Below are 26,907 nucleotides of genomic sequence, written 5' to 3' on the forward strand. Positions count from 1 at the left end.
TTAACAGATCGTGAATCTGACCACGGCTTATTGGTTACTAATATCAACCAGACCCACGATCTTCTGGTAAGGTGATGGGTTTTAATGAAGGAAACTCGTTTGCTTGATTATGTCAGCCACGTCTGCGGCATATTTGACAATGAAGCTGGCTTTTCAATGCTTTGATCAACAAAAATAGAACTGTAAAAACAACCAGGGCTAAAATCAGCGGCCAAACCCAGCCGCATATGGTTTAGTCTTCTAACAGCAATCATCACAGTTTGTATAAGGATAGTCAGGCTTGTTGGAGGGAAGGGAGGGCGGTGCAGAAAGCCGCCCCAGAATCAGAACGTCAACAGACATCAGCGAAAAAGACAGGAAAGTAAAAATGTTTTTGTCTGACACCAGGTGAAATCTCCTTGCAGAATGAATTCTGCAATTTTGAGGGCCCAACAGCGCCCATCTGAAAACGGGGGCAGGCGAAAAAAAGGCCCTGAGATAGGATCACAAGGTGGTGGTTCGATTCATAGGGGAGAAAGCAACTTTTTAAGCACAGAGAGATGACCGTAGAACAGTGATGGCGAACCTATGGCACGGGTGCCAGAGGTGGCATTCAGAGCCCTTTCTGTGGGCACGCGTGCACAGAGTTCATCATGTGGGGGTGGAATGCAAAATCACACACACACACCCACACACACACATCTAGGCTAACCTGGGCACGATCCTTTACCTGGGAGTAAGCTCAGTTGCTGGTAATGGGGCTTGCTTCTGAGTAAACCTTCCTAGGGTCATGATTCACCCATTCAAAGTGTTGCACGGTTGCTTCACCAAGCTTACTCCCAAGTAATGTGCGCCTTGGAGCCAACCGTTTTTTCTAAACTAAAACCTCAGTATTCCGGTTAAATTAGCGTATTGGCACTTTGCGATAAATAAGTGGGTTTTGGGTTGCAATTTGGGCACTCGGTCTCGAAAAGGTTCGCCATCACTGCCGTAGAAAGTTAATGGACTGCAAAGCGGGCCCTACCCTTCCTTTGCCGAGTCAGGAAATTCTGTACATCTCCCGATCAGTTCGTTGCTCAGAAAAAGTCGCATGTGTGACCAACTGTTTGCCGTCAGGCCTGCCAGATTGTGAGTCCATGCTTCCCCAATAGCACCCTGCCTTAAATCAGGTGGATCTCTTCATATCGCTTTCCCTGCCTCCTGGCTTTCTTTTGTCTTGTGCAGCAGAAAGTGAAGAATACAGCCATGGTCTGTTCCGGATTGAATGTCACCGATAACTGGATGCAGAGCTACAGCGTAAAAAACCTGCATCTCACAATGGAAGATCTAATGCAGAAAGGCTCTGTCGGGCTGTAAGTCCAGTCCACGGGTCCTATCCTTTCCAAACTGGCCGGTCGTTTTCTCGTCCCTTCATCTTTCCCATGTTTTGCGTTTAGGGATGCAAACAACGCAGAGCAGGTGGAGTTCCCCGCTGAGGCCGTCGTCGATTTTGAAATGCAACTGCACGCGTAAGCATGCGACAGCCGCGGGAGCGTCTACTGGTTGGATTACGCTGGCTTCTGATTCCCACGCAAAGGACTCTGGGGAAATGAAACTTTTCGGACGGCGTGGAGAATTATTTTGCCGAAGCCCTGACCTTTCTGTTGGGCCGTGAAATACCAGTCGCCGTTATGGAACAGATTCAGAGGGTAGCAGTCGAAGGGCTAGTTTGGAATCCTGTAACGGAGACCAACAAAATTTGGGGGGTATGAATTTTCAAGAATTCATCTGACGAAGAGAGCTTTGATTCTTGAAAGTTTGTACCCGGAAAATCTTGCTTGTCTCAGAGATGTTACTCAACTCGAATCTGGCCCTGTTATGGGACAGCGATGGGTTTAGCCCCTGCTTAGAAAAACTGAGAGAGATGCAGGGCCAGTGTGACACAGTGGCTAGACCAGGGGTGGCCAACCTATGGCGCTCCAGATGTTCATGGACTACAATTCCCATCAGCCTCTGCCAGCATGGCCAATTGGCCATGAATTGGGCTAGACTATGGTTTTGGAGACTCAGTTTCAAGTCCCCATTTTGCTGGGTGACCTTGGATCAATCATGCACTCGGCTGAATCTACCTCACAGGGCTGTTGTGTAAAACGGAGGAGAGGAGAACGATGTAAGTCATTTTGGGTTCCCATTGGGGAAAAAAATGATGTAGGTGAATGGAAGTCCCGGGTTCAGATCCTAGCATCACCTGATAGTATATGGGAAACAGACCTCCGTCCGTGATTCTGGAGAACTGCTGCCATTTAGAGCACAGTAGACTGACTCAAGACAACAGGATAAGGATAAGGCGGCTAAATTGTGATTTAGAAGAAGAAAGACCGTTCATCCCCCTCTCTCACCATCAAGCCAGTCCACACGATCTGTGTTTTGCACTCTGTCTCTTCCAGAGCAATCGATCTTTATGACAAACGGATCCAGTGGCTGTTGCATGGCACCAGAAAGGTAACATGGCGCGGTCTATTCAAACAACAAAGGGGGGGGGGATTTTCCGGTGTGCTATTTTGATTTCAAATGTGGAACTGTGACAGTTGTCAGGGATGCTTTAGGGTGGTCCTGCATTGAGCAGGCGATTGGGCCAAATGGTCTGTATGGCCCTTCCAAATGATTCTATAAATCCCGGATGCTCTAGAAGCTATTTGGAAGCTATGTGGAGCAGCAGTGGTGTAGTGGTTAAGAGCAGGTGTTCTCTAATCTGGAGGAACCAGGTTTGATTCCCCGCTCTGCCACCTGAGCTGTGGAGGGTTATCTGGGGAATTCAGATTAGCCTGTACTTTCCAACACACGCCAGCTGGGTGACCTTGGGCTAGTCACAGCTCTTCTGAGCTCTCTCAGCCCCACCCACCTCATAGGGTGTTTGTTGTGAGGAGTGGGAAGGGAAAGAGATTGTAAGCCCCTTTGAGTCTCCTTCAGGAGAGAAAAGGGGGATATAAATCCAACTCGTCTTCTATTAAATTTCAATTCTAGAAGCTATTAAATTTCAATTCTTGGTCACTCCACTGTTGGTTTGTTGTCTTTCTCTCTCTTCCTCTCCCCGGCCTCTTGAAGTGTCTTAATTTGCTCTGTCTCTTAAAATCAGAACATTCTATGAAACAGACAATTGGGTTCTGTAGGCAGGTAGTCCCTTAGGATCAAAATTAAGTTGTGACAACACATGGTCTCTGTCTTTTTCCTTACCTTCTCCTCCAGCTATTTGGTATTCTACAAGGAAGTAGACTTGGAGTTCTGATTGACACATCCGATATCACTTGTGGACCAAGACTCCTCGATTTTCAAAAAGACCTTCTGGTAAGCAGTGCAGGTAACACTGGTGGTCAGTCAGCCCAATAGTCGGTCGTTGATGTTGGAAGTGGCGATTCTAGAGAAATAGTTCTATCCCTGCGGAACCCAATTCTGGGCTGTTTCTTTGGAACATTTCTTTGAAGCTCCGCCTATATAGGAAACAGCAATGTTTTCTTTCTGCTTGGTTCGTTCTGCCTCTAGTTCTGCCCTGGTTTGTCAACTCAAAGTCTCGGCTTTTGTTCCCCCAGCATTTAGTCGATGAGCAGTTATGCCACATGAAACGTCTGTACTTCCTTTCCTTCGGTACCACGGTCTCATCTCTTTGGAAGGAATCCAGACACGTCAATGTGGATGCGTAAGTGATGAGTTGCTTGCCACTTGATGGAGTCAGAACTTCATCTGGGTTTCCTTGTTCAGGAGGTGTGCCTAGGTTCTGGGTGAAAGAACCCATTGGAAAAATCCAGGGTCTTCCTATAACCAACAGAAATCTGGATGCTAAGTCCAGGACACTCTGTACATCTCAGTGCACAGAACTAAATGATAATGTGTAAGACTACGAACGGACTAGCCCAGGGACTCAGTGCACCTCAGTGCCTAGGGAATCTGGGCTAAATGACAAGGTTTTTCTAAGTTTTATTGACCTTCACAATAAGTACACGTCACATTAAAGCTTTACATCAATGGTTACGTGAGCATAAAAGGGGGATTTGATCAAATTAAACCATCACGGTGTCGTTTGCATCCTGCTCTTTCTAGCTGCTGGAGCAAATAATCCTACTCTTTCAGAAACACAGGGATCGGTATCAGACAACATCAAAATAAATAAATTTGTCTTTGACTACAGGCATGTAGTTCCTATATCCCAGTAAACGATCTCTTCTTTTCTTCTCTTTTTCTTCCTCCTAGTTTGGATGCAGCAAGGCTGTGGCTGAAGGGGTTAAAACCCAGCGGAGGCTGCAACCTGTTGAAAGCTCTGAAGAAGGTTCTGGAGCTGAAAGACTTGGATAGCCTGGTCATTATTGCAGGGAGCTGGTAGGTCCCTGAGTTTCACCACTCGCTTTCATCGGACTTTGGAGAGCGTTATTGCAATTTTGTACCTTTGTGTAGTGGACCGACTGCAGAGGAATGAAGCAATGTTCATTTGCGTCACCAATATTTACATGTCTTGTGTTTCAGCCCAGATCAGTCCTCTGAAATATTGTCTGATTATATCCAGCAACGTACGCTGGGGAGAGAATTGCTGATCCAAACGGTTGCCTACGAGTGTAGCAGTCAAGTGCCTCCAGTAAGTTTTCCTTCGGTGCTTTCTCTCGCTGGATTCATATTAAAAGCTGGACGAGACCTTGATGCCACTGTTGTTTTAGTATATTTGTCATGCTTTCTGTATGGTGCTCACAAAGTGAGTTGAGCTATGTGGGGCTCTTGTCTAGCAGAACTTCTGATTGGCCACTGGACATCCAATTGGCTGGGCATATAGAAGAAGAAGAAGAAGAAGAGGAAGAGGAAGAAGAGGAAGAAGAAGAAGAAGAAGAAGAAGAAGAGTTGGATTTATATCCCCCCCTTTCCCTTCCCCCCTCCCCACAACAAACACCCTGTGAGGTAGATGGGGCTGAGAGAGCTCCACAGAACTGTGACTAGCCCAAGGTCACCCGGCTGGCATGTGTTGGAAAGTACAGGCTAATCTGAATTCCCCAGATAAGCCTCCACAGCTCAAGCGGCAGAGCAGGGAATCAAACCTGGTTCCTCCAGATTAGACTGCACCTGCTCTTAACCACTACGCCACTGAGGCAACTAGAAGGCAGTCTGGTATGGTGGTTGGAGTGTCAGGAATAAACATGGGAGACCCTCACTCTGCCATGCAGGCTCACTGAATGGAAGAAGAGCCCTGCTTGATCAGACCCGTGGTTCATCCTTTCTGTCCTCCCCTCTCACATAGCGGCCACTCAGCTGCTGTGAACGACCAACAACAGGACATAGAGATTGAAGTCTTCTCCCAGTGTTGCCTCCTGGCACCGGGACTCAAAGGTTTACCGCTTCTGAACATGGAGGTTCCCTTCATATTTACTTTATCAAGCTCTGTAAGGGTTTTCATAGAGTCAGTGACTTGTAATAATAAGCTGGATCTTGGATTCTGGTAAAGTGGGCAGTGGAGGAGAATGTGTGCAATGGAATCCAGCTGCCCTGGACTGCAGGGGCAAAGCCTCTTATCGTTTGGTAGACCCTTGAGTCTTCCTCTATGGAACGGGGATGGCATAATGTTAAATCTAGCCAGCATGTAGGCTCTCCTATATATAGGGTTGGTAAGCGCTGCAATATAGTAGGCTGGGTTTCCCTGCACAAATGGAATTGCCACATTCATTGGCGAGCAGCATTTGTTGGCCAAGCTCTGCAGTTGTTGGTAATCCATTGCTAGTAGCCGCTTAGGAGGTTCCCTTCAGTCACGACGGCTCACCGCTGCTGACAAACCTGTCCTCCGTGAATCTGCGCAGTCCCCTTTTAAAGCCGCTATGCTTGGGTCACTGAGCGACTTCGGCTGAGTCTCTGCCTTTCAGCCTAACCTACCTCAGAGTGTTGCTGCTATGAGCATTAAACGGAGGAGACGAAATCTGTGTCTCTGACTGGGTGAAAGGCAGGGTATAAATGAAGTTAATATATCAATAGAATAATAAACTAGACACGCAGTAACAAAGACTGAGTGGGAGCAGAGATGCCAGATCAGGGCTGGGAAATCCCTAGACTAGAGACTCTGGGGGTGGGAAGAGACTGGGGAGGTTGGGGGTTTGGGAGAGAAGAGGCTACAATGGGGTATGATGCCATAGAGCCATGGTGGCGAACCTCTGGCACTCCAGATGTTGTGGACTACAATTCCCATCAGCCTCTGCCAGCATGGCCAATTGGCTGATGGGAATTGTAGTCCATAACATCTGGAGTGCCAGAGGTTCGCCACCACTGCCATAGAGTCTATTTTTCAAAGCGGCCATTTTCTGTTGCCTGAAAATCAGTTGTAATAGCAGGAGAATCCCAGCCGCCACTTGAGGCATTCTTGAGGGGGCTGTTGTTCCAGCCATTTCGCACTTTGTAATAGTTTGCCCTCCCAGCCGTATGTAGCCGAGCCCTTTTTGTGGGAAGGGAATAGTACGAAGAGCGAGCCTAGTTTGCCTCCGTGGCCGATCGTTTTCCTTATTGCCATTAACGCAGGCTGTCTTGAAAAGCATCGCCGAAGCCGTTGGCGGCCATCATCACAGCTGTTCTACAAAAAACGAGGTAGGCGTGACAGGGTGGTTTCTCCTGTGCCCTGACAGCAGGGTTGCCAGCCCCTGGTTGGAAAATGACAGGATGTGTTGGGGGTGTGGGCTGAGGAGGGAGGGGTTTGGGGAAGGGAGGGGTATTATGTCCTAGAGCAGTGGTGGCGAACCTTTGACACGCCAGATGTTATGAAGTAAAATTCCCATCAACCCATTGGCCATGCTGGCATGGGCTGATGGGAATTGTAGTCCATAACATCTGGAGTGCCAAAGGTTCGCCACCACGGCCCTAGGGACTGCCTTCCCAAGCCGCCATTTTCTCCAAGGGAACAGATCTCTATCAACCTGCGTGTTGGCAACCATACTTGTCAGCAGTGCTGCTCTAACCCGAAACGTTCTTGAGATGTGACCTCCTCATCATTTTAGAGATGTAACAAAAAGGGCAGGGTTCTTAGAACTGATGATTGTGGTCCCGTATCATCTGCAACATCCCGAGCGTGATTTTCTCTGGACCCTGGGTGCGCTTGGACCACAATTCTCATGTACATTTTTATGAGTCATAAAAGAAAATCTATTTCATTTCCGGAATGAAAGAAGAGTCACGATCCATAGCGTTGGCATTTGCGCTCCAGCGTGGTTACGTTTCGACAGCAGGGAGCAATCGAAGTCTGATTGGCTTTGTAATCCCTTTTTTTTGTCCCTGCGACTTCAGAGTTACGACAACAAAGATCTGGACACGACCCTTTGTGAGCGCGAGAGAGCCGAGGACATGCTGGCTGTCATAAACAAAATCTATCAGAGAAGGGTGGGCCGTGCATGTTTCAGTTTAATCCCAGAGGTGAGAGCCAGATTGGTTTTTGTTAAGTTGATAAGAGCCCTGCTGGATCAGTCAACGATCTGTCTAGTCCAGAAACTCCCTTTTTCCTAGTGGGCAACCAGGTACTCCGAGAAAACCTCTGTGTGGGGCACGGAGGCCCAAATCCACTCCTGTTGCTACCCTCCAGCAACAACAGATATTCAAAGGTATACCGCTCCTGAACTTAGAACTTCCATTTAGCTTTTAATGAACAATAGCCACCATTCACTAGTCCTCTTTTTAAGGCCGTCTAAACTTAGGAGCCCCCCTGTGGCGTGGAGTTCCACAGGTTAATCGCGCACAGCGTGAAGAAGCACTTAACTTTTGTGTCTCTCCTTCCCGTCAACTGGATTAGCTGCCTGAGTTCTACTATTTTGCAAGAAGGAGAGAAAGTTCTCTCTCCGCTTTCCCCACCCCCGAGCATAATTTTATAAACTTTATCCCATTTCATCCAACGTGTCTCTTTGTACATTGAAAAGCCTCATATTCTTCAGCTGTCTTCGTAGAGAAGAACTGCAACCCCCAGGCCATTTTGATTTCCGTGTGTTAACATATTTTCTAGCTCTGTACTATCCTTTCTCCAGATCTGGGTTCCAGATTTGGGTTTTTTTTAATGGGTTTCTTCCCCAGCTGTCTCAGTCGGTCCTAATTTTAAATCTCTGCCTAGAGCTCCGCAGACACAGTGCCACTGGCCAGCTCACTACCAAAGCCACCGAACCACGAAGGGCCTCTCGTGATACGAATCCCGGATTTCCTGGTCAAAACGTCAGCAGAGTGGTTAAAAACCAACGGATTAAAAGGTAAGGTCGGACAGAGGGGTTTTGAGGGGAAGAAAACCAACTTTGCGGAGTGCTTGATGATTTGTGTTTACGTTTCACCTTCCTTCTTCCATGGAACTTAAGTAGGGGATCTCTCATTCCAAGCCTTTCTGCATGAGGCCACTCGGACACCAGCCCTGGGATCCGATGGAAATATTTTCCGCTTCCTTGTTTTCGCTGCAGGAAAGAAGCTAGGCCTATACCAGGTTTTGGCGCCAAACGCCTTTTCCCCCGTGGAAGAATTTGTCCCTATTCTTCAGAAAACGGTGTCATCAACTGTGCATGAAGTGAGTGTGGGGGAGAAAAATCCCCGATTAAATGCTTTCTTTCAAAACCAGCTCGCGTCCTTACCCATTTCTCTAAGGCCCCCTTCCGCACATGCAGGTCGAATCCCCCCTACCGTCTTAGCCAGGTTTCAGAACACAAACTAACCAGGTTTGAGGTCGTTTGTATTCTGAAACCTGGCTAAGGCTGACAATGGTCTCGACGAAATCATTCCTCAAACCTGGTTAGTTTGTATCTGAAACCTGGCTAAGACGGTAGTGGGGATTCGACCGGGAAGGTCGTTCCTCAAACCTGGTTAGTTTGTGTTCTGAAATTACTGGCCTAAGAGCGGTGAGTGAAAGGATTACGACCATAAGAGGAAGCAATGCATTTTCAATTCGCTTTCACGATTGTTTGCAAGTGGATTTTGCTGTTCCGCAGCTTCAGAGTGCATTGAAAGTGGATTGAAAGCGCACTATCCTGCATGTGTGGAACGGGGCCTAAATGAGATGTTCCTCTGTTCATCTCGGAACCCTTCCTCTTGTGTCAGTTGAGGGGGCCCGCGGAGTAGGGAATGGCAGGGTCACCGGGGGTGGATGAATGGGAGGGTTTGGGGCAGAGAGCCAGCATGAGGGGAGGAAGTGGAGGGCCCGGGGAGTAGGGTTTCCAACTTCCAGGCGGCCCCTGGAGACCTCTCGCTATTATAATTGAACTCCAGATAACCACGTTCCCTCGGAGAAAATGACTGCTTTGGAGGATGGACTCTATGGCATTATACCCTGCTGAGCTCCCTTCCCTCCCCAAATTCTGCCCTCCCATGTCTCCCCCCCCAAAAAAAATCTCTAGGTCTTCCACAGCCCAGAGCCGACAACCTTACAGTAGAAGGAAATTCATCTCCTTTCCCCATGAGTCTCCCTTTGTTGTTAATAATAACTGAATTGTAAAGACTGGAACGGAATTGCCATGAACACCTGGTTCTGAAGGTGCCCCTTGGCCCCCTCCCCTTAAACAGCCTCCCCCTGGCATTCCCAGGAGTAGCAGAGAGTCAGCACCTAGCTGGTCTCGTCGTGTTCAGGCGCCTGGGCCGACAACGGAGCCAGAGAGATGCCGCCCAGTTGGAGCTTTAAGAAACTTCCATACTGTCCAGCCCTGGTTCACTTTGTGCATGTCAAAAACTTGAAAAACCGCAATGTTTTCCCCCTTTCCTCCTTTCAGAAAGTAATGAAGCAGCTTGAATGGCATGACGGGACTGTGAAAAATGTCCACGTGGATCCACCGATATTGTACGACTACCAGGTGAGCTAAAGGAGAGGGGGACCCTCCCTGCACTTGGTTCTGTGGCAGAGGAATATACAATCTACTATTATATTTATGTGGATCAAGCAGTGGGAACAGACAGCATGTATTCATCGGCATGTCAACTCCACTACGCTTGTGTTTTGCTTGTAGAAGCAGCTGACCAGGCTGGTGAGAAGGTATGAGAGACGCATCGAGTGGCTCTCCGCTGGCAGCAGGAGGATGTGGGGAACAGTTTGCGAAAGGAGGTAAATGAATTGTTAGCCGTGGCAAAAAAAGTGGAAAACCTGCTTCCAGGAAAGAGGTGGATTAGTCACGTCACTGTTTCCAGCCAATTGGTACTGAGCACATTTCGCTTTTCACAAAACAAACCGGGCAAGAAAAGGCTGACCGCTCAATGCCGGTGTTTCTCCGGTAGGGTCGTCCTACTTATTGATGTCTCCGTAGCCAATTCCCTGTACATCATCCATATCCAACATGCCCTGCGACTTGTGCTGGAAGACCAGATGTCCAGCAAGGACTGCTTCAATATCATAGCGTAAGTAAAACCGTTTACATTTGTGATTAACACTTTAGATCAGGACCAGTGGTTTGCCTGATTATTTTCAAACAATGGCAAGCAACCTCCTCGGGCTCGTTTTTTTAATGCAATTGTTCCCTGCTTTCTTCGTACGGTGTTCCTCCCAGTTTTGGAAAAGACGTCAAGCCCTGGCAACCGGAAATGGTCCCTCCACACTCGGACAACTTAGAGCATGCCTGGAGGTAGGTAAACTTAATTTTAATTCCCCCCTTGCTCCTGAGTAAGATCTCACGGGTAAAAGACCTGTGTTAGCCTTCTCTGTTTACTTATGTTCCAGCGAGCAGCGTCTTTGAACGGTCCCCAATTGCAGATTAACAGAAACCACGAACAAACTATACTTCTTGCATTAGAACACGAGGCTTGAGGTGCCAAAGACGCTCGGTGTCAGAAGCACAGGGATATAACACTAAACATAGGATTTGGAATCTGGGCTGTGGGCTGCGTGCAAACACTTGGGGTCAGCGGAGCCATCTTAGAGTTTCACTACGTTTTGGATCGTTTCCATGCATCTCCTTGATCTGAGATTGCAAATGCCTGAGCAGACCAGGTGCTCAGGAGCAGGAGCAGCAGCAGAAGGCCATTGCTTTCACATCCTGCCTGTGAGCTCCCAAAGGCACCTGGTAGGCCACTGCCAGTAGCAGAGTGCTGGACTAGATGGACTCTGGTATGATCCAGCAGGTTCTTTCTTATGTTCTTAAGGCCATTGCTTTCACACCCTGCCTGTGAGCTTCCAAAGGCACCTGGTGGGCCACTGCCAGTAGCAGAGTGCTGGACTGGATGGACTCTGGTCTGATCCAGCAGGTTCTTTCTTATGCTCTTAGCAGACCAGGTGCTCAGGAGCAGCAGCAACAGAAGGCCATTGGCTTTCACCTCCTACCTGTGAGCTCCCAAAGGCACCTGGTGGGCTACTGCAAGTAGCAGAGTGCTGGACTAGATGGACTCTGGTCTGATCCAGCAGGCTCTTTCTTATGTTCTTAGCAGACCAGGTACTCAGGAGCAGCAGCAGCAGCTGCAGCAGAAGGCCATTGCTTCCACCTCCTGCCTGTGAGCTCCCAAAGGCATCTGGTGGGCCACTGCCAGTAGCACAGTGCTGGACTAGATGGACTCTGCTCTGATCCAGCAGGCTCTTGCTTATGTTCTTAAGGCCATTGCTTTCACATCCTGCCTGTGAGCTCCCAAAGGCACCTGGTGGGCCACTGCCAGTAGCAGAGTGCTGGACTCTGGTCTGATCCAGCAGGCTCTTCCTTATGTTCTTATGTTCTTATCTCTTCTGCTAGGTGGGTGTTGGCCCTGCAGTGCGAAGGCACCCGGAACGTCATGAGCGCTTTTCGAAGAGCAATGGAGGTGGACTTCAGAGATAAAGACAAACAGGAATCCCAAGGGATATACCTTCTGACTACTGGCATCCCTGATCAAGAGACGGTATGCACGATTCCCTGGCTTTCTATATATCAGGAACTGTGGAGGCTCCAAAACAGATGTAGAGCCCTTTCCACAGAAACCAAATAAAATGTTTCAAGGAAGGAAATAAAGTGCTTCTTCCATGGAGTCCTGCATGGTTTTTAACCCCCACAGGGTTTTATTTCTAGCCTGAAAGTTTTTTATTCGCATGCTGTTCTCAAGCAATTCTTTAAAAAGAAATGGTTTCTAGGAAGTGATTCTTTTGTGGAGCCGTTTTCACTTGCTGTGCGTTTTAAAACGTTTCCCATGCTGCTCGACAGTCCCTGGACTTCCTTGTCGGTGCCATTTTGTGATGACCCGCCAGCCATCTCGTGCTGTATTTACCTCAGTTTTTTTTAATGGGGGGGGGGGGGGGGTGTGCCAACGTAGCTATGTGAAGTTTTTTAAAAAAGGAAACGGAACAACCACAAAATGGCGGCCAGGAAGCATTTTCAAGGAGTGAGTGTGGGCAAATGTGTGAAAATGTTTTGAAAACGTTTTCAGGGGCTTGTGTGGAAAGAGGCTAGGTTAGCTTTGCTGAAGAGCTTGACTTGGCCACATGCACCAGAGGAAGATTGAGCCACTCCCAGCTTGGCTGGTCTCATCCTCAGCTGGTTATTTTTCAGGTCAGGTAATCCCACTCGAGTCCCAGTCACGGAATCCTAAACTTGCACTTTGTTCTGGCCCTCACCTTTCTTTCTGTCTTTCAGCACGCCATTAGCTCTTACATGGTGGAAGTCTGTGGAGGGTGCGATTTGCAGCTTCACGTCTCTCTGTTCAGCCCCGACGACTCTCCCTATGACGACGATATTCCACCGCGCTACACCAGCCCAGAAGAAACGGCCCTTGCTTTCAAGACCATTGTGCAGGCTGCTGGAGGCCGCTTTCACTGGTTTGGAGAAACAGGTGTGGTGCTGGTCTTGTAAAAAGAAAAAAGAAAATTGGCCCTACCTACCGAAAATTGGCCCTTTCTGCACATGCAGAATAATGAAGAAGAAGAGTTTGGATTTATATTCCCCCTTTCTCTCCTGCAGGAGACTCAAAGGGGCTTACAAGCTCCTTGCCCTTCCCCCCTCACAACAAACACCCTGTGAGGTAGGTGGGGCTGAGAGCGCTCCGAAGAGCTGTGACTAGCCCAAGGTCACTCAGCTGGCGTGTGTGGGAGTGCCCAGGCTAATCTGAATTCCCCAGATAAGCCTCCACAGCTCAGGTGGCAGAGCTGGGAATCAAACCCGGTTCCTCCAGATACAGGAGCTCTTAACCTCCTACGCCACTGCTGTAATGCACATACAATCCCCTTTCTCAATTGTTTGAAAGTGGATTTTGCTATTGCGCACAGTAAAATCCAAAGTGCATTGAAAGTGGATTGAAAGTGCATTATTCTGCCTGTGCGGAAGGGGCCTCAGAGTTCACTCCAGTGGGGGATTTCTCTTTCATCCCAACACGGCACACTGGCGACTGATTTCATATTGTACTCTGCTACTTTTTCTCACGAGGGCAGGCATTTACGAAAGCGATGACATCAACTGCATCTTGTCCGAAATGGAGAACGCAGTCGACTATTCCCATAAGGTACGTGTTTGACAGGTGGCAATTTCACCTCAGAAATGGCTTCTGACAGGAACAGGAAGCATTTGGCCGCCTCTAGAAGCAACTTAACATGGCGACATGAGTGTTCCAGAGTGTTTTCCCTTTGTTTTTAAAAATGTTTTAGAAGACAAAAAAAGATTTTTCCAGAGGCATTTTGTTGTGGTAAACACATGAAATTTAAGACTGAAATGCGCGTTTCTGAATTCGCACAGTTCCCAAGTGTTTGGAGATACGTATTTCTTTCTTTGGTCCCTGAGTTCAGCAACCTCCATCTGTGGCCACGCAGGAAACAAACTTTCTCCTTTTAGACACAGAAAATCAGTCATATCCCAATGGTAGACATGATGCGGTGATTGGCCAAAGCCCCTATGGCAGCCATTTCATGATTAGCCTGCCTCCTGCGGCAGCCATTTTGTGGTGGCAACGCTATTCCTTCTTAGGCCTGGCACTTCAACAAGGGTGGGAACTTATGCTCTATGCCCGTGGTGGCGAACCTTTGGCACTCCAGATGTTATGGACTACAATTCCCATCAGCCCCTGCCAGCATATTGCCCAGTGGCCCGTGGCGGCGGGCAATTCTAGCTGATAACATATCTGGAAGTGCCATAAGGATTACGCTCTACTATTCTGCTGTAGCTTCTGAAGGATAGGAATTAATAAGGCTGTTTAAAATCATGCTTGCAACTGGATGTCTAAACACAGCTTTTTCATCTCAGTGTGCCCTACTTGTGGAATCCTTAAAGCAACGGTCAGGAAATCAAGGGGCTGATCAGTTGATTCCTGAGGAAGACCTAACTGTGTCGGAGAAGGAGGAGAAAAGTAGACCGCAGAAGTTACCGTTTCCAAAACCGACCGCCCTCACTCTCGCCAGAAGGGTACGATCCGATCTGATAGCTCTGCTTTTTGGGTGAAATCTGGTTTAATCTGGCCCTTGGCCCCCATCACAGGCATGAGACCTGATTGGCCCTGTCTTGGATCCTCATTGAATCAATTTCCCCTCAGAAAAGTCAAGTCAGCTTCAGAGAGTTTTGCAAATGCGTGTGTGTTTTCAATGCTTTGCAAATATTTCGTGTCTCTACTTGAGAAAATCCATGTTAAGAAGAGACCGCTGACTGCAGTTATCACCCGAGGGGGTGTGTGTCACAAATTGTAATGACATTTGGTAGCCCATCTTTGGCAAATGGTGGCCCATTTGGTACCTGATATCGAGAGCCAGAGTGGTGTAGTAGTTAAGAGTGATAGACTCTAATCTGGAGAACCGGGTTTGATTCTGCACTCCTCCACAAGAGCAGGGGACTCTTATCTGGTGAACTGGATTTGTTTCCCCACTCCTACACATGAAGCCTGCTCGGTGACCTTGGACTAGTCACAGTTTTTTGGAACTCTCTCAGCTCTGCCTGTCTCAGGGGGTCTGTTAAGGAAAGAGAAAGGGAAAGGAATTTGTAAACTGCCTTGAGTCTCTTTACGTGAGAGAAAGGTGGGGTATAAATCCAAACTCTTCCTCTTCTTCATCAGTTTGGCACTCTGGAAAAACCAGTCCACCGTGTCATTACTCATAAAGTGAGAAAACTCATAGACCAGGGGTCTGCAACCTGCGGCTCTCCAGATGTTTGTGGACTACAAATCCCATCAGCCCCTGCCAGCATGGCCAATTGGATCCTCTGAAGGATCCTCTGAAGATGCCAGCCACAGATGCAGGCGAAACGTCAGGAGAGAATGCTGCTAGAACACGGCCATACAGCCCGGAAACCACACAGCACCCAAGATTTGAAAAAGTCATTGACATGTAGCCGGACATCAGTGTGTCAACTCAAGTATTCATTGTATGATTAGATCATGAGAGAGGAACGAGATGGGAACAGAAACCGTGCCACGAAAGCGTTAACGTGGCGCCCGCCGAGCGCCAAAGCAGAAATCCCTCCAGGTGGGTGGAAACTGATGAAATCGCTGACATAAATGATTCCTCGCAATCATATTAGTAGCCGTCAAAATAAAAATTTGGACCAGCATCGTCATTCTGTGTGCGAGAAAAATAACGTTCCGTTGTTTGTTGCAGCACAGCCAATAAAGGAGTTCTTGCAGATCGGCAGGAGAAAGAAATACAGGTCGAAGAAAAGTCCGGAGATTTCTCTTTCGTTGTTTTATACTGGCAAAGGGAAGAAAGTAGGTGGGTGATCCCAACATGGTGAGAGTCAGATTACGCAGAAATTTATCTGGTGTGCAGTTTAGCAGTGGTTGGGGGGAGGGTGTAAGAAGATTCAGTGATGAGGGGCTGGCAATCTCATTCCCACCTCATACCATTGGACAGGCCAAAGAGACGGCCATATTCTCAGCCAGAGCTCGTTCTATATTCCGTTCCACATGCCTTCATTGGAACTGCTGTATTCTTCTCTTGAAAAATATCTGTCCATTTCTCAGGCTTGAAAAGTATTACTTTACCAGGGAGGGTCTGTGGCTCAGTGGAAGAGCCTCAACTTTGCATGCAGAATGTCACGGGTTCGTTCCCCGGCACCTGCAGTTGCAAGGACCCAGCAGTGAAGTGAAAGACCTTCAGTCTGAGTAGATAATACTGACCTTGGCGGGATGGGGGTCTTAAACACTATAAGGCACAGATGCAGGCGAAACGTTAGGAACAAGATCCACCAGACCACAGCCACGCAGCCCAGAAAACCTACCACAACTAAAAGGCACCTTTGGGTGTGTTCCTGTGTACTTGGGGATTCAGAAATCTGAGCAGCAGTGGCGTAGGAGGTTAAGAGCTCATGTATCTAATCTGGAGGAACCGGGTTTGATTCCCAGCTCTGCCGCCTGAGCTGTGGAGGCTTATCTGTGGAATTCAGATTAGCCTGTGCACTCCCCCACACACGCCAGCTGGGTGACCTTGGGCTAGTCACAGTTCTTCGGAGCTCTCTCAGCCCCACCTACCTCACAGGGTGTTTGTTGTGAGGGGGGAAGGGCAAGGAGATTGTAAGCCCCTTTGAGTCTCCTGCAGGAGCGAAAGGGGGGATATAAATCCAAACTCCTCTTCTTCTTCTTGGAATGCCCTGGACGAATATTAATGCTCTTTAAATGGGAAGAGTTCCATTCGTGAGACTGAGTTACCCGTGGCTGGCTGAACTGGTTGGGTACAGCTTGCAAACATTTCCCCCCGCCTCAATGCCAAACAACCTCCTTCTTGTTTTGGCAATACTTTTCATTCATTTGTGAACAGAACAGGTCACGACTCTTCAAAAGGGCGTGGGTGCGGGGGGCAGGGGGGGAGGAGGAAGAATACATCCTCATGGGAACTGGGCCGGTATGCCCCGGCAACGGGGCTGTGTTTCCTAACAACCATCCCATTGACTGTAATTCAGTGGAATGGAGTCAACAGCTGTATCTAGGGGCAGACGTCGGCTTCTCTGCGCCCTCAGAGAGATGCTTTCAAATATATTTGGGGGGGGGTGTCATTTTCAAGGCAAGAGGGATGTTGGAAGCACAAAAAAAGAAGGAAACATCACACAACAGTGGGATATTATGAATATTTGTGTGTGTGTGTGTGCGCGCCCTGCCAAAATGGCAACCGTTGCAGTGAAAATCAAAAGGCAGAAAAAAGTCAACACAGCATCCCAAGAGACTAGGATATACCAGTATTACAATCTTGGCAGCAAAACCAGTATTAAAACCAGTATTAAAATCTTGGCAGCAAAAACAGGCATTAAACTTATAGACTCATGGTTGAACGTGCACGAAACAGACAAGTTTTTTTGCTACAAGTAGAACACTGCTGCTGCTTTTTCCCTAGGTGCTGTTTACAAAAAATATTCCAAGTCCACGTGTGTGAGGGAGTCGATTCCTCACGTCGTTTTGCCCCAGGAAGAGGAAAGGTGCTCGAGCAAAGAGGTATGAAATGACTCACCTTCATGTGCATTACAGCGAAAGCATGAATATTTCTTCTGCTGCTACACAGCCTGAGTGTACACCCCCAGCACAACATTCTGGCCCCTCTTATGTCTCCCCAAAGTGGCTCAACAAATTCAGCCTCAAGAAACTGAAGTTAGACCTACCCAGGATCATTTTCGGGCCCGGGTGCTTGCATCAGAGGCAAACGGTGGAGTCTCTGCACAAGAAAGTGTCTGCGAAATACTGCGACATTTTCCCCAGCGTTGAAATGAACGTAAGTGACTTCCCAATTGTCTCTTCTATCTGGGGGTGGGAGGGCTGGGAATCTCCTGGAATTACAACTGATCTCCAGTTTCCCTGGAGATAATGGATGCTTTGGAGGGTGGACACTGTGGGATCGAAACCTGTCCTCCCCAAGCTCCGTCTCCACGACTTTCCCAACCTGGACTTGGCAACCTCTGTCCCCCCCATTCTCCACTGATGGAATTAGGGTTGGCCACTCCTGGTTGGAAATACCAGGAGATTTGAGGGGTGGAACCTGAGAAGGACAGGGTTTGGGGAGAGGAGGGGCTTCAATGGGGTGTAATGGGATCCAGAGGAGGGCGCCCAAAATGGTCAAAGGTCTGGAATCCGTGCCCTACGAGGAGAGACTGAGGGAGGTGGGGATGTTTAGTTTGGTGAAGAGAAGGTGAAGAGGTGACATGATAGCCACGTTTAGATATTGGAAGGGATGCCATGTTGGTGAGGGAGCAAGCTTGTTTTCTGCAGCTCCAGAGACTAGGACCAGGAGTCATGGGTTCAAGCTGAAGGAAAAGAGAGTCCATCTAAGCATCAAGAAAAAACTTCCTGACAGTAAGGGCAGTTCAACAGTGGAATGCAAGACCTGGGAGTGTGGTGGAGGTCTCATATTATTTGGCTGATTTACTTTGTTTTGTTTTGTTTTGTTTTGTTGCGTTAGATTCGTTGGATTCGTTAAGATTTACGTTAAGATTACGTTCGTTAAGATTCGATTCGTTAAGTTAGTTAGATTCGTTCATTCTTTAGACTTTTATACCGCCCTATCCCTGAGGGGCTCCGGGCGGTGTACAACATGTAAGCATAGCACAATCATAAGATGGCTAAAAACCTTTAAAAGCAGCGATAAAAGCAATAAGAGCTGAGTATAATAAATATAATAAATACAAGTATAAATATAAGTGGTGTCCAACAGCTCCATTTTCAAAGTCCTCTCCCCCAGAGGGAGGGATGGCGGGTTCCATTAGATGAACCTTTGGAGGTTTTTCAAGAGAGGCTGGATGGCCATCTGTCGGGAGTGCTTTGACTGTGTGTTCCTGCATTGCAGGGGGTTGGACTAGATGGCCCTTTGGGGTCTCTTCCAACTCTATGATTCTAATGCCATAGAGTCCTCCTTCCAAAACGGCCATTTTCCCCAGGGGAACTTATCTCTGTCACTTGGAGGTCAGTTGTAATTGCTGGAGATCTCCAGTCACCGCCTGGAGGTTGACAGCCCTATCAGATTTCCTGCACTAATGAGATGGGATGTGAATGTGAACTCCCACTGGGTCTCTGGGCTTGAAGCTCTCTGGCCCATTCTCTCCCTTCCACCAATGCTTATCTCCATCACATCCCTTACCTTTCTGGAAACTGCCGGTCAGTGAGGCAGTAGTTTCCCAGAGCGGGTTGTCAGGAGCCTGATTAGGCCCAAAAGCCGGAACTATATTTATAACTGAACTATATTTATAACTATATATGCACTGTATTGAGATTTTAAGTTGTACACCGCCCGAATTCTAGTCACTTATACAGAAGCACCCATTTTGATTCTTAGGATCTTTGGTTCATAGGAATTTCCATATTTCTTGATTAAATACAAATTTTATAGACATTCTGGCCTGTCCCCACAAAACCAAAGTTTGAAAAGCCGACAAACCGCTCCACAGGGCCAGTTTCTTGATACTGCCCCCTTCCCATTTCTGCCTTCCCCCCACCTCAGGCAAAAACTCACACTTTTTAACAGAACTGGAGTTGCAGTTTTAATTTTAAATGGTACTATTTCCTGCCTGCCTTATCAGTTTACGTGCTCTGCTGGCTGCGTGATGACTGTCGATTAATATAGCGATTCTTCACAAATTGTGTTTCTAGGGCAACGTAAAGCACTTGCACGTTCAGCCTAAGGATCTTGAAGAATATATCGAACAAATGGAGAGAGTCTTGCAGTGCTACGTCAAAAGAATGCAGTGGCTTTTGTCAGGTGTGTTTGGTGCTAAAGACGGCCTGTTGCTTGAGCGCTCAGCTCTGTGTGATGTGAAATATTTTGGTTTGGGTCTGTGTGTGTGTGTGTGTGTGTGTGTGTGTGTGTGTGTGTGAGAGAGAGAGAGAGAGAGAGAGAGAGAGAGAGAGAGAGAGAGAGAGATAGATGTATTCAAACTTACATTTCAGCTGGGAACAGTCTGTCACACTGTGGTAGTGAAACCATGCTGTAAGGTGACACGTTTCTTCTTTTTCGGGGGGATAGGAAGCCGGCGATTGTTCGGGGTGATTTTGGAAGCCAACGTTTGCATCCTGATCGATACTTCGGGGTCCATGGAGCCATCTTTGGAGCAGGTCACCCAAGAACTGACCTCCCTGATCTGGGAACAGCTGAGGAAAAATCAAACCAAGTAAAGAGGCGTCAGGGGGCGTTTCAAAAAGTCCGCCTTTGTTTTGTTTTGTTTTAGATTGCGCTTCTTGCAAGCAGGAGGAGAATCCCATCATGGTGACTGGGTGTGAAAGACAAACGTGAAAAGAGCATGCCAACAAATGTCAAGGAACTGAGATAAAGAGGGTTACTAGCTCTGGGTTGAGAATACCTGGAGATTTTGGGAATGGAGGGTGTGGTTGAGTGGGATTTAATTCCTTGGGCCATTTATACATTGGCACTCCGCCTTGTAGCGAGCCTATGGCTCCTGCCGTGCAGAGGTTCTTGTACTGACACAATTAAAGATGCATCACTGGAGATCAGTATGGCTAACCACCCGAAACCAGCGTTCTTAGAAACACAAAGGAGCAGTTTCTTCGCCCGGTGGGTTTTGCGTCAGATGTTACAAGCTGGGCTGTGGGTCAGACCCCCCTCCAGCTTTAAGTTGACAAAGCCTGGCTGCGCTTGGCCCACCGAAAGAAACGCGACTCTCTTTTCAGATTCAACTTGATGAGCTTTGCGGAAGATGTTCTGGCGTGGCAAGAGTGCCTGGTGGAGGCCACGGACGAAGCGTGCCACGATGCCGTGCAGTGGGCCTCGACATTTCGGGCACATGGGAATACATCCATCCTCAAGGCTTTGCAGGTGGGTTATGTCGGGCAAGGGTATTGTGTACCCGTGACACAAGGGCTAGTGTGGGCGTCCGCCTGAGAGAGACCTGGCTTGCATCCAGACCTGTTCTATAGATTGAAATATTAATGGCCGGGGTGGCTAAATGGAGTCTCTTTGTTCAGGGGCAGTCTATCTTTGAATTTCATTTGCTGTGGAAAAGCGGTGGCGTCCGTGCCCCGTCTGTCGTTTTTCCAGGGGCATCCAATTGGCCCCTGTGGGAAACGTGATTTCAGGGTTGTATGCACGATTAATCTGACGCAGCAGTTCTTTTCTTACGTGGTTCAGGTTCAGGCAGCAGGAAAGAGACGTAAGAAATGAATGGGGGAGTCAGATCTTGTCAACTCTTTCGGCACTCTCGCGCTCTATTTTCCTCTGTTTTTATAAAGATTTCGTAGAGTAATGAGTAGAAATCAGGTGTGAGGGCAGCTCCAGTTTGGGATAGGGTGGAAAAAGTGTTTAACTCTTCCGGTTCCTGTTTAGCTTATTCCATTTCACAGGCTTTAGGTTTAGGTTGTGACATTCTGCTTTTCCAGAGAGCTGTCCGTCTTCAGGGCGTCGAGGCTCTGTATGTTCTGACGGACGGGAAACCAGATACCAGCTGCACTTTGATTCTCCAGGAAATTGAAACGCTGAGGAAGACACAGGCCATCACCATCCACACGATTTCGTTTAACTGCTCCGACGGGTGAATATTGTTTGGCTGAGAAAGGTGGCACTTTTAAAAAGTGAAGCGAACGGAAGGAAATGCCCGTAACACTGCCCATTTATTTCTCAATCTCACCCTCTGTTTCCTCCGAAGTTCCCACACACACACGCTTCTCTGTACACCATATACCCCATGGTGGCGAACCTTTGGCACTCCAGATGTTATGGACTACAATTCCCATCAGCCCCTTCCAGCATGGCCAAAGGTTCGCCACCACTGTCTAGGCTAATCTCAGAGTGCTCTGGAATTTTTTTTTTAAAGGGCTGCTTTTTAAAGAACTCTTTCCTTAACTTTGTGGATTTCATGAAATTAAAATTTTATTCGGCCTTATTGCTACAGATTGCAAAACAAAAAGCAGCCCGCTGAACATGCTTCTGAGAGCTGCTTCTCCCTCATCCACACCATATTAATCCTAGATCAGGATTTATTTATTTAGATAAACCATTCAGTTTGATTCGTTCAGTTTCGCCAACCAGGATGGCCAAGGCTGTGCGGAAACACATCTGGTTCACCAGATAAGCCTCAGCCACTCCGGTGGAGGAGTGGGGAATCAAACCCGGTTCTCCAGATTAGAATCCACCTGCTCTTAACCACTACACCACACTGGAGAAAAATGTACTAGATAATATTCCTCCTTTCGGTGCCCCAGAATACCCAAATTGACTTATTGACAAAGGTTTAGCAGAAATAAAACACTGTTTGCGTTGGAATGAAAAGGTCTTAGAGGAAGCAAAAAGGTAAAAAGGCCTTCCGGAACAAGCATGTTTTACAACTTTGAGAGAAGGCCAAAAGGAACAAAGACGGTCTTAGCACCAGAGCTGGGGATTCCTCACACAGGGGGAACAACTGAAAAGCCCCTGTGATGGGTATCCACCAATCTCCCTTCTTGTACCAGGGGCCATTTGCTGACCTCGAATCACTTTGCACATGTGTAAAATGGTCACAAAGAGCCACATGGCGTAGTGGTTAAGTGCTTGCACTGCCACTCACACGGTCATGAGTTTGAGCCCCCTGTGGGTCAGATATCCTGGCAGCTGGCTCATAGTCAACTCAGCCAGCCAGCCATTCCTTGGTTGGTAAATGAGTACTTAGCACATAGCTAGGGGGTAAAGAATAGCCGGGGAAAGCAAGGCAAACTACCCCACAAAAACAGCTTGCCTGTGAAATCACTGCTCGCAGCGGTACCCCAGGGTTGGACACGACTGAAGGGGAAACTTTTTTAAATGGTCACAGATCTCCATGTGACTTTTTCAAATCATTAAGACTGAAAGTAGTGTGGTGTAATTAGACAGATTGAAATGGCTTCTTTGGAAGAGATCTGATTGTGTCGTGGGTGCGGGGTAACGGTGCCGATCGGCTTTCTCTGTCTGGCGTTCAACAGAGGAGCCAACAACTTTCTCAAGAGCCTGGCTGCCCAGACCGGCGGACGCTACCATCGGTGCCTTGGGGACGTCGACGGACAGCTGGCAGCCCATCGGATGTTGACGGAAGGCTTCAGAGATGAAGACGTAAGTTCGCTTAGTGTGTTCCTGCCTGCCGGATTTCTTTTTCAAACCCTTCTGTATCTAAATACTGGCATGCTTCTCCCCCCACCCCCTTTAAATCACAACTGCTTTCTTTTCTTTTCTTTTCTTTTTAATTAAGGATAATAACATTCCGTTTGTTTATTTATTTGCATCGCTCAAAATCCACCTTTGTTACAGGAACTCAGAGTGGATTACACATAGTACAAGCAACAAAACGGGACATTCGGCAAGCAACGCATTGGGGCTTTCAAAGTCTGGCACCGCCAGGAAGAACTGAAGGATACAATTAAATGTGATGCGATCAGGCTAGCCGGAGCCAGCTTATTCGAAGTAAACCAGTGTCAATCCAAGCACATTTTTGTTTCTTTTAGGATCCCGTTTTCCCCCCATTTGAAGGAGACGATTTAAAGAAGCTTGCTGACGAGGTGGCTAAAGGCAGGAGTTATTTAGCGCAAGCCCAGCTCTGTAGGTGGGTGTCTCATATTGGCCACCTGTTTTTAAAAAAATGGCTCGATAGCCACTCAGTGGTGGTTGCGTGTTTTGTGCAAGGCCTTGTGTGTGGATATTTTGGTGTTACTTTCAGTTTCGCATTGCTTTTTTTCCTCCTTTTGGGTAGCGATGTTCACAGTCGGAGAAAGGAATGGGTTTATTATTTTTTTATTTTATTAAATTTCTATACCGCCCTTCCCCGAAGGGCTCAGGGTTGGTTCTTGGGATCTGTTCCCCTCAAGGTAGCTCTTTCCAATACAACAGAAGGAGAAGGAGAAGGAGAAGAGGAGGAGGAGTTTGGATTTATATTCCCCCTTTCTCTCTCCTGTAGGAGACTCAAAGGGGCTTACAATCTCCTCGTCCTTCCCCCCTCACAACAAACACCTTGTGAGGTGGGTGGGGCTGAGAGAGCTCCAAAAAGCTGTGACTAGCCCAAGGTCACCCAGCTGGCGTGTGTGGGAGTGCACAGGCTAATCTGAATTCCCCAGATAAGCCTCCACAGCTCAAGTGGCAGGAATCAAACCCGGTTCCTCCAGATTAGAATGCACCTGCTCTTAACCACTATGCCACTGCTGCTCCATGTGAGATTTTGTTTCCATCTTCCCTAAAAAACAACTAATATGTGGGTGGGGGAATTGTCCAATTCACATGGGAAGGTACAGCGTGAGTCTGATTTATCTGCATAAGATGAACCAACGAACTGGAACAAATTCCCTAGGGCCAGGTCAGTAGCCATTCTTGATTGCTGCTGTGTTTCCAATCTCCTATGAAATGTAGCCTCTACTACATAAATAGTTATGTGATCAAGGTGTCTCCCCTGCCAGGTAAGTATTAGTGCTTAGTGCCCTCAGAAGCTTTGCACACCAGTAATACCTGTCAAGTGAAATGCCCGCCCCTCTGCCTACTGACCCCTAAAATTAGAGCTACCAAAGGAGTCAAATAAGGATGTGTTGTGGCCCCTTTCCTGTTCAATCTGTTTCTAAATGACCTAGCTCCTACCCTGAGAACAATTGACTCACACTGCCCTACTTTAGGGAACTTGCCGCTGCCAATGTTGCTTTATGCCCATGGTGGTGAACCTTTGGCACTCCAGATGTTATGGACTACAATTCCCATCAGCCCCTTCCAGCATGGCCAATTGTAGTCCATGGCCAATTGTAGTCCATGGCCAATTGGCCATGCTGGCAGGGGCTGATGGGAATTGTAGTCCATAACATCTGGAGTGCCAAAGGTTCGCCACCACTGCTTTATGCTGATGATGCGCTTCGCACTAAGGTTGGCCTCTCCCTCCTCCTATCTAAATGCAGCGAATACTGTGTTAACAATCTGTTGTCAATTAACTCTCTTAAGTCTAAGATCTTGGTCTTCTCAAGTACCTTTAAGATCTCCAACTTGTACCTGGATAGTGACACTATTGAACAGGTTAAGTTCTATAAATATCTGGGCATCAATTTCCATCATAAAGCCAGCTGGACCAAGCATAGGGAAACTGTTGTTAAGGGCTGTTAAATTACCTCTGCTGCCGTTGAAAGGTGTTTTTTTTCCGAAGGGTGGCAGGTTTATTCCAGCTGCCCTAAGGGTATTTAATGCCAAGGTGTCCCAGCAACTTCTCTACGGGGTTCCCCTATGGATTGAAGCCTGGCATATATCTCTGGAGTGAATACAATCCAAATTTCTATACAAGCTTTTCGGGGTCCCTCATTGTGTACCCTACGCTGCCCTCTGTCTCGAGGCAGGACAACACCTCTTGGAAACAAGGGTGTGGTGGATCACCCTTAAATTCTGGATCCGGGTATGTTTTTTCAATGATCCTAACAGCCTCATCCATTGTACCCTTCCCGAACTTTAGTCGTCTGCCTGGTGGGCCCACATCGAGCTTAAGATCTCCTCGCTGGGTTTCACTTGGGACCAGCTCCTTATGTTCCCCTCCAGTGAGATACGTTTCCCCCCGCTTCATTTCAATATTATGCCCGGGAAATGCAGGACAGCTGCATATTTAAACATCTTGCTCAACTCTAAGCTGAGGTGGTTATTCACCAGAGCAGGAACTAATACGTTTCCTCTTACCTTTTCCTTGGAGAGATTTATGATATCCTTACAGCAAAAGCGTACCTGTGCATATTGCTTAACCTCTGAGGAGTCATTGGAGCACATTTTATTACTCTGCTCAAAATTTACAGATCTGAGACCAAGTTCGTTTTTTGAGGCTCCAATACCGGTTTACCCGTGTCCCCCTAATTCTAGATTGAACCACCTCTTGAACAATGAGGATCCCAAGCAACTGGAAATGGTGGCCAAATTCCTGCTCAATATTGTGAAATAATCCTCTGGGTCTCCTTTTTTAAAATTATTATATTATTTCCCTGAAGTTTGCATTTTATGAAATACGAGCAGTTGTTTTACTTTGTCAAATTGTACCCGGATTATTCTACCACACAGTTTTTATCTGTATTTATCTCCTGATGCCTAATAAAGGCCTCTGAACTGAAATAGTTATGTGCTACCCATATTTATGCCAGAGAAGAATTGTAGAAGACACAGCTGAGCAAAGTGCAAGGTAGAGAGTTTATTTAACTCTTCTAGATCCCCACATTTTTTGCAATTTGTTTTGTTATGGGATCTTTCATGGAGATTTCAACTCTCGTCTTAAACAAATATCTCTTCATCATTTTCTGCCCGCTAATACAGCCTCATTTTCTCCAGGGAAGAACTGTATTAATGTCCATTCCTGTTTCTTTTATTTTTAATTAGATCACTATTGGAAAAAAAGAATTTAGACCAAAAGGAGAACTCCTGCTAATTCTGCAGACGCCAGGTAGGATAAAACAAAATCTTTGCTGAAAGTGAAAAAGATTTAGGTAGCTCTCAAAGGTGGTAGCCAAGTACGTTTGGAGGAGATCCACATTTCATTATAAATCAATCACTCTGCTGTGTTTAGCACCTTGGAGAGTGACAAGATTTTGAAGTTATAAACTTTTGAGAATCGAAGCTCCCATTGGGAGCACCATGCCATGTGAAGTTGTGTTGCTCTTTCTCATTTATTGTTTTAATAGATACTAGTTGGAGAGGAGGGGAAGGAGGTGACAGGAACGTTGAGTACCCTGTTTTTTTTTTTGTGAACCTCCAGATCCTACAATGAAAAAGAATGTGCTTTGATAGACTGCAGTGCTCCACTTTGGTGGTATGGACACCATCAACAGAATCGGCAACGGGATAGGCGACTTGAAAAACCGGCCTACGACACGTCTGATTCGGTCTGCGGTTAGATCCAGAACAAATGACGTTTCCTGACTCTTGAGCGCACCCAAGATCGACCCTTTGGGCTTGCAATCTGCAATATTTCCTTCTGTCTCCGCTGAACTGCTGTTTGTTTCAACGGGGCTCACAGCTGACGTTTCTTGTTGACTTGGGCATGCCCGTTCCCAGAAGTCAGTAAGGATCTGCTCATGAGCTCCTGCACAGAATAAGTGCCATAGATGGGCAGCAGACTGTCATTCATTAGGAGCGCAGCCTTTTCTGTGGTTGCCCCACTCAGGAAACATGGTGTAAATTTTTTTAAAAATCTGTGAATG

The 26,907-nt window shown here is 47.4% G+C and overlaps 1 protein-coding gene across 1 annotated transcript; it reads left to right on the forward strand.

The window, feature by feature from the left end:
• Positions 1 to 23,111, forward strand: VWA3A (von Willebrand factor A domain containing 3A). The gene is made up of 30 exons (XM_048495477.1): positions 1 to 66; positions 1,207 to 1,331; positions 1,416 to 1,487; positions 2,406 to 2,460; positions 3,205 to 3,303; positions 3,546 to 3,652; positions 4,204 to 4,329; positions 4,474 to 4,582; positions 6,496 to 6,561; positions 7,255 to 7,380; positions 8,066 to 8,198; positions 8,400 to 8,503; positions 9,696 to 9,776; positions 9,930 to 10,024; positions 10,195 to 10,314; positions 10,464 to 10,538; positions 11,634 to 11,778; positions 12,507 to 12,702; positions 13,298 to 13,368; positions 14,103 to 14,261; positions 15,220 to 15,310; positions 15,443 to 15,553; positions 17,168 to 17,265; positions 17,387 to 17,539; positions 19,408 to 19,516; positions 19,781 to 19,925; positions 20,443 to 20,587; positions 21,148 to 21,299; positions 22,702 to 22,828; positions 23,024 to 23,111. The coding sequence occupies exons 2-30, from the start codon at positions 1,225 to 1,227 to the stop codon at positions 23,045 to 23,047; spliced, it is 3,201 nt and encodes a 1,066-aa protein (XP_048351434.1). The 5' UTR covers positions 1 to 66; positions 1,207 to 1,224; the 3' UTR covers positions 23,048 to 23,111.
• The last annotated feature ends 3,796 nt before the right edge of the window (positions 23,112 to 26,907 follow it).

The sequence above is a fragment of the Sphaerodactylus townsendi genome, linkage group LG04, assembly GCF_021028975.2.
Source record: "Sphaerodactylus townsendi isolate TG3544 linkage group LG04, MPM_Stown_v2.3, whole genome shotgun sequence".
NCBI classification, from domain to species: domain Eukaryota; kingdom Metazoa; phylum Chordata; class Lepidosauria; order Squamata; family Sphaerodactylidae; genus Sphaerodactylus; species Sphaerodactylus townsendi.

What these genes read in the sequence shown, in the direction of transcription:
- VWA3A (XM_048495477.1), top strand. Translation starts at nt 1,225, where the DNA reads ATGGTCTGTTCCGGATTGAATGTCACCGATAACTGGATGCAGAGCTAC. An exon ending in GACTGCTTCAATATCATAGC is followed by an intron (nt 10,315 to 10,463) that starts GTAAGTAAAACC and finishes TGTTCCTCCCAG; the next exon opens with TTTTGGAAAAGACGTCAAGC. An exon ending in CCCTCACTCTCGCCAGAAGG is followed by an intron (nt 14,262 to 15,219) that starts GTACGATCCGAT and finishes TTGTATGATTAG; the next exon opens with ATCATGAGAGAGGAACGAGA.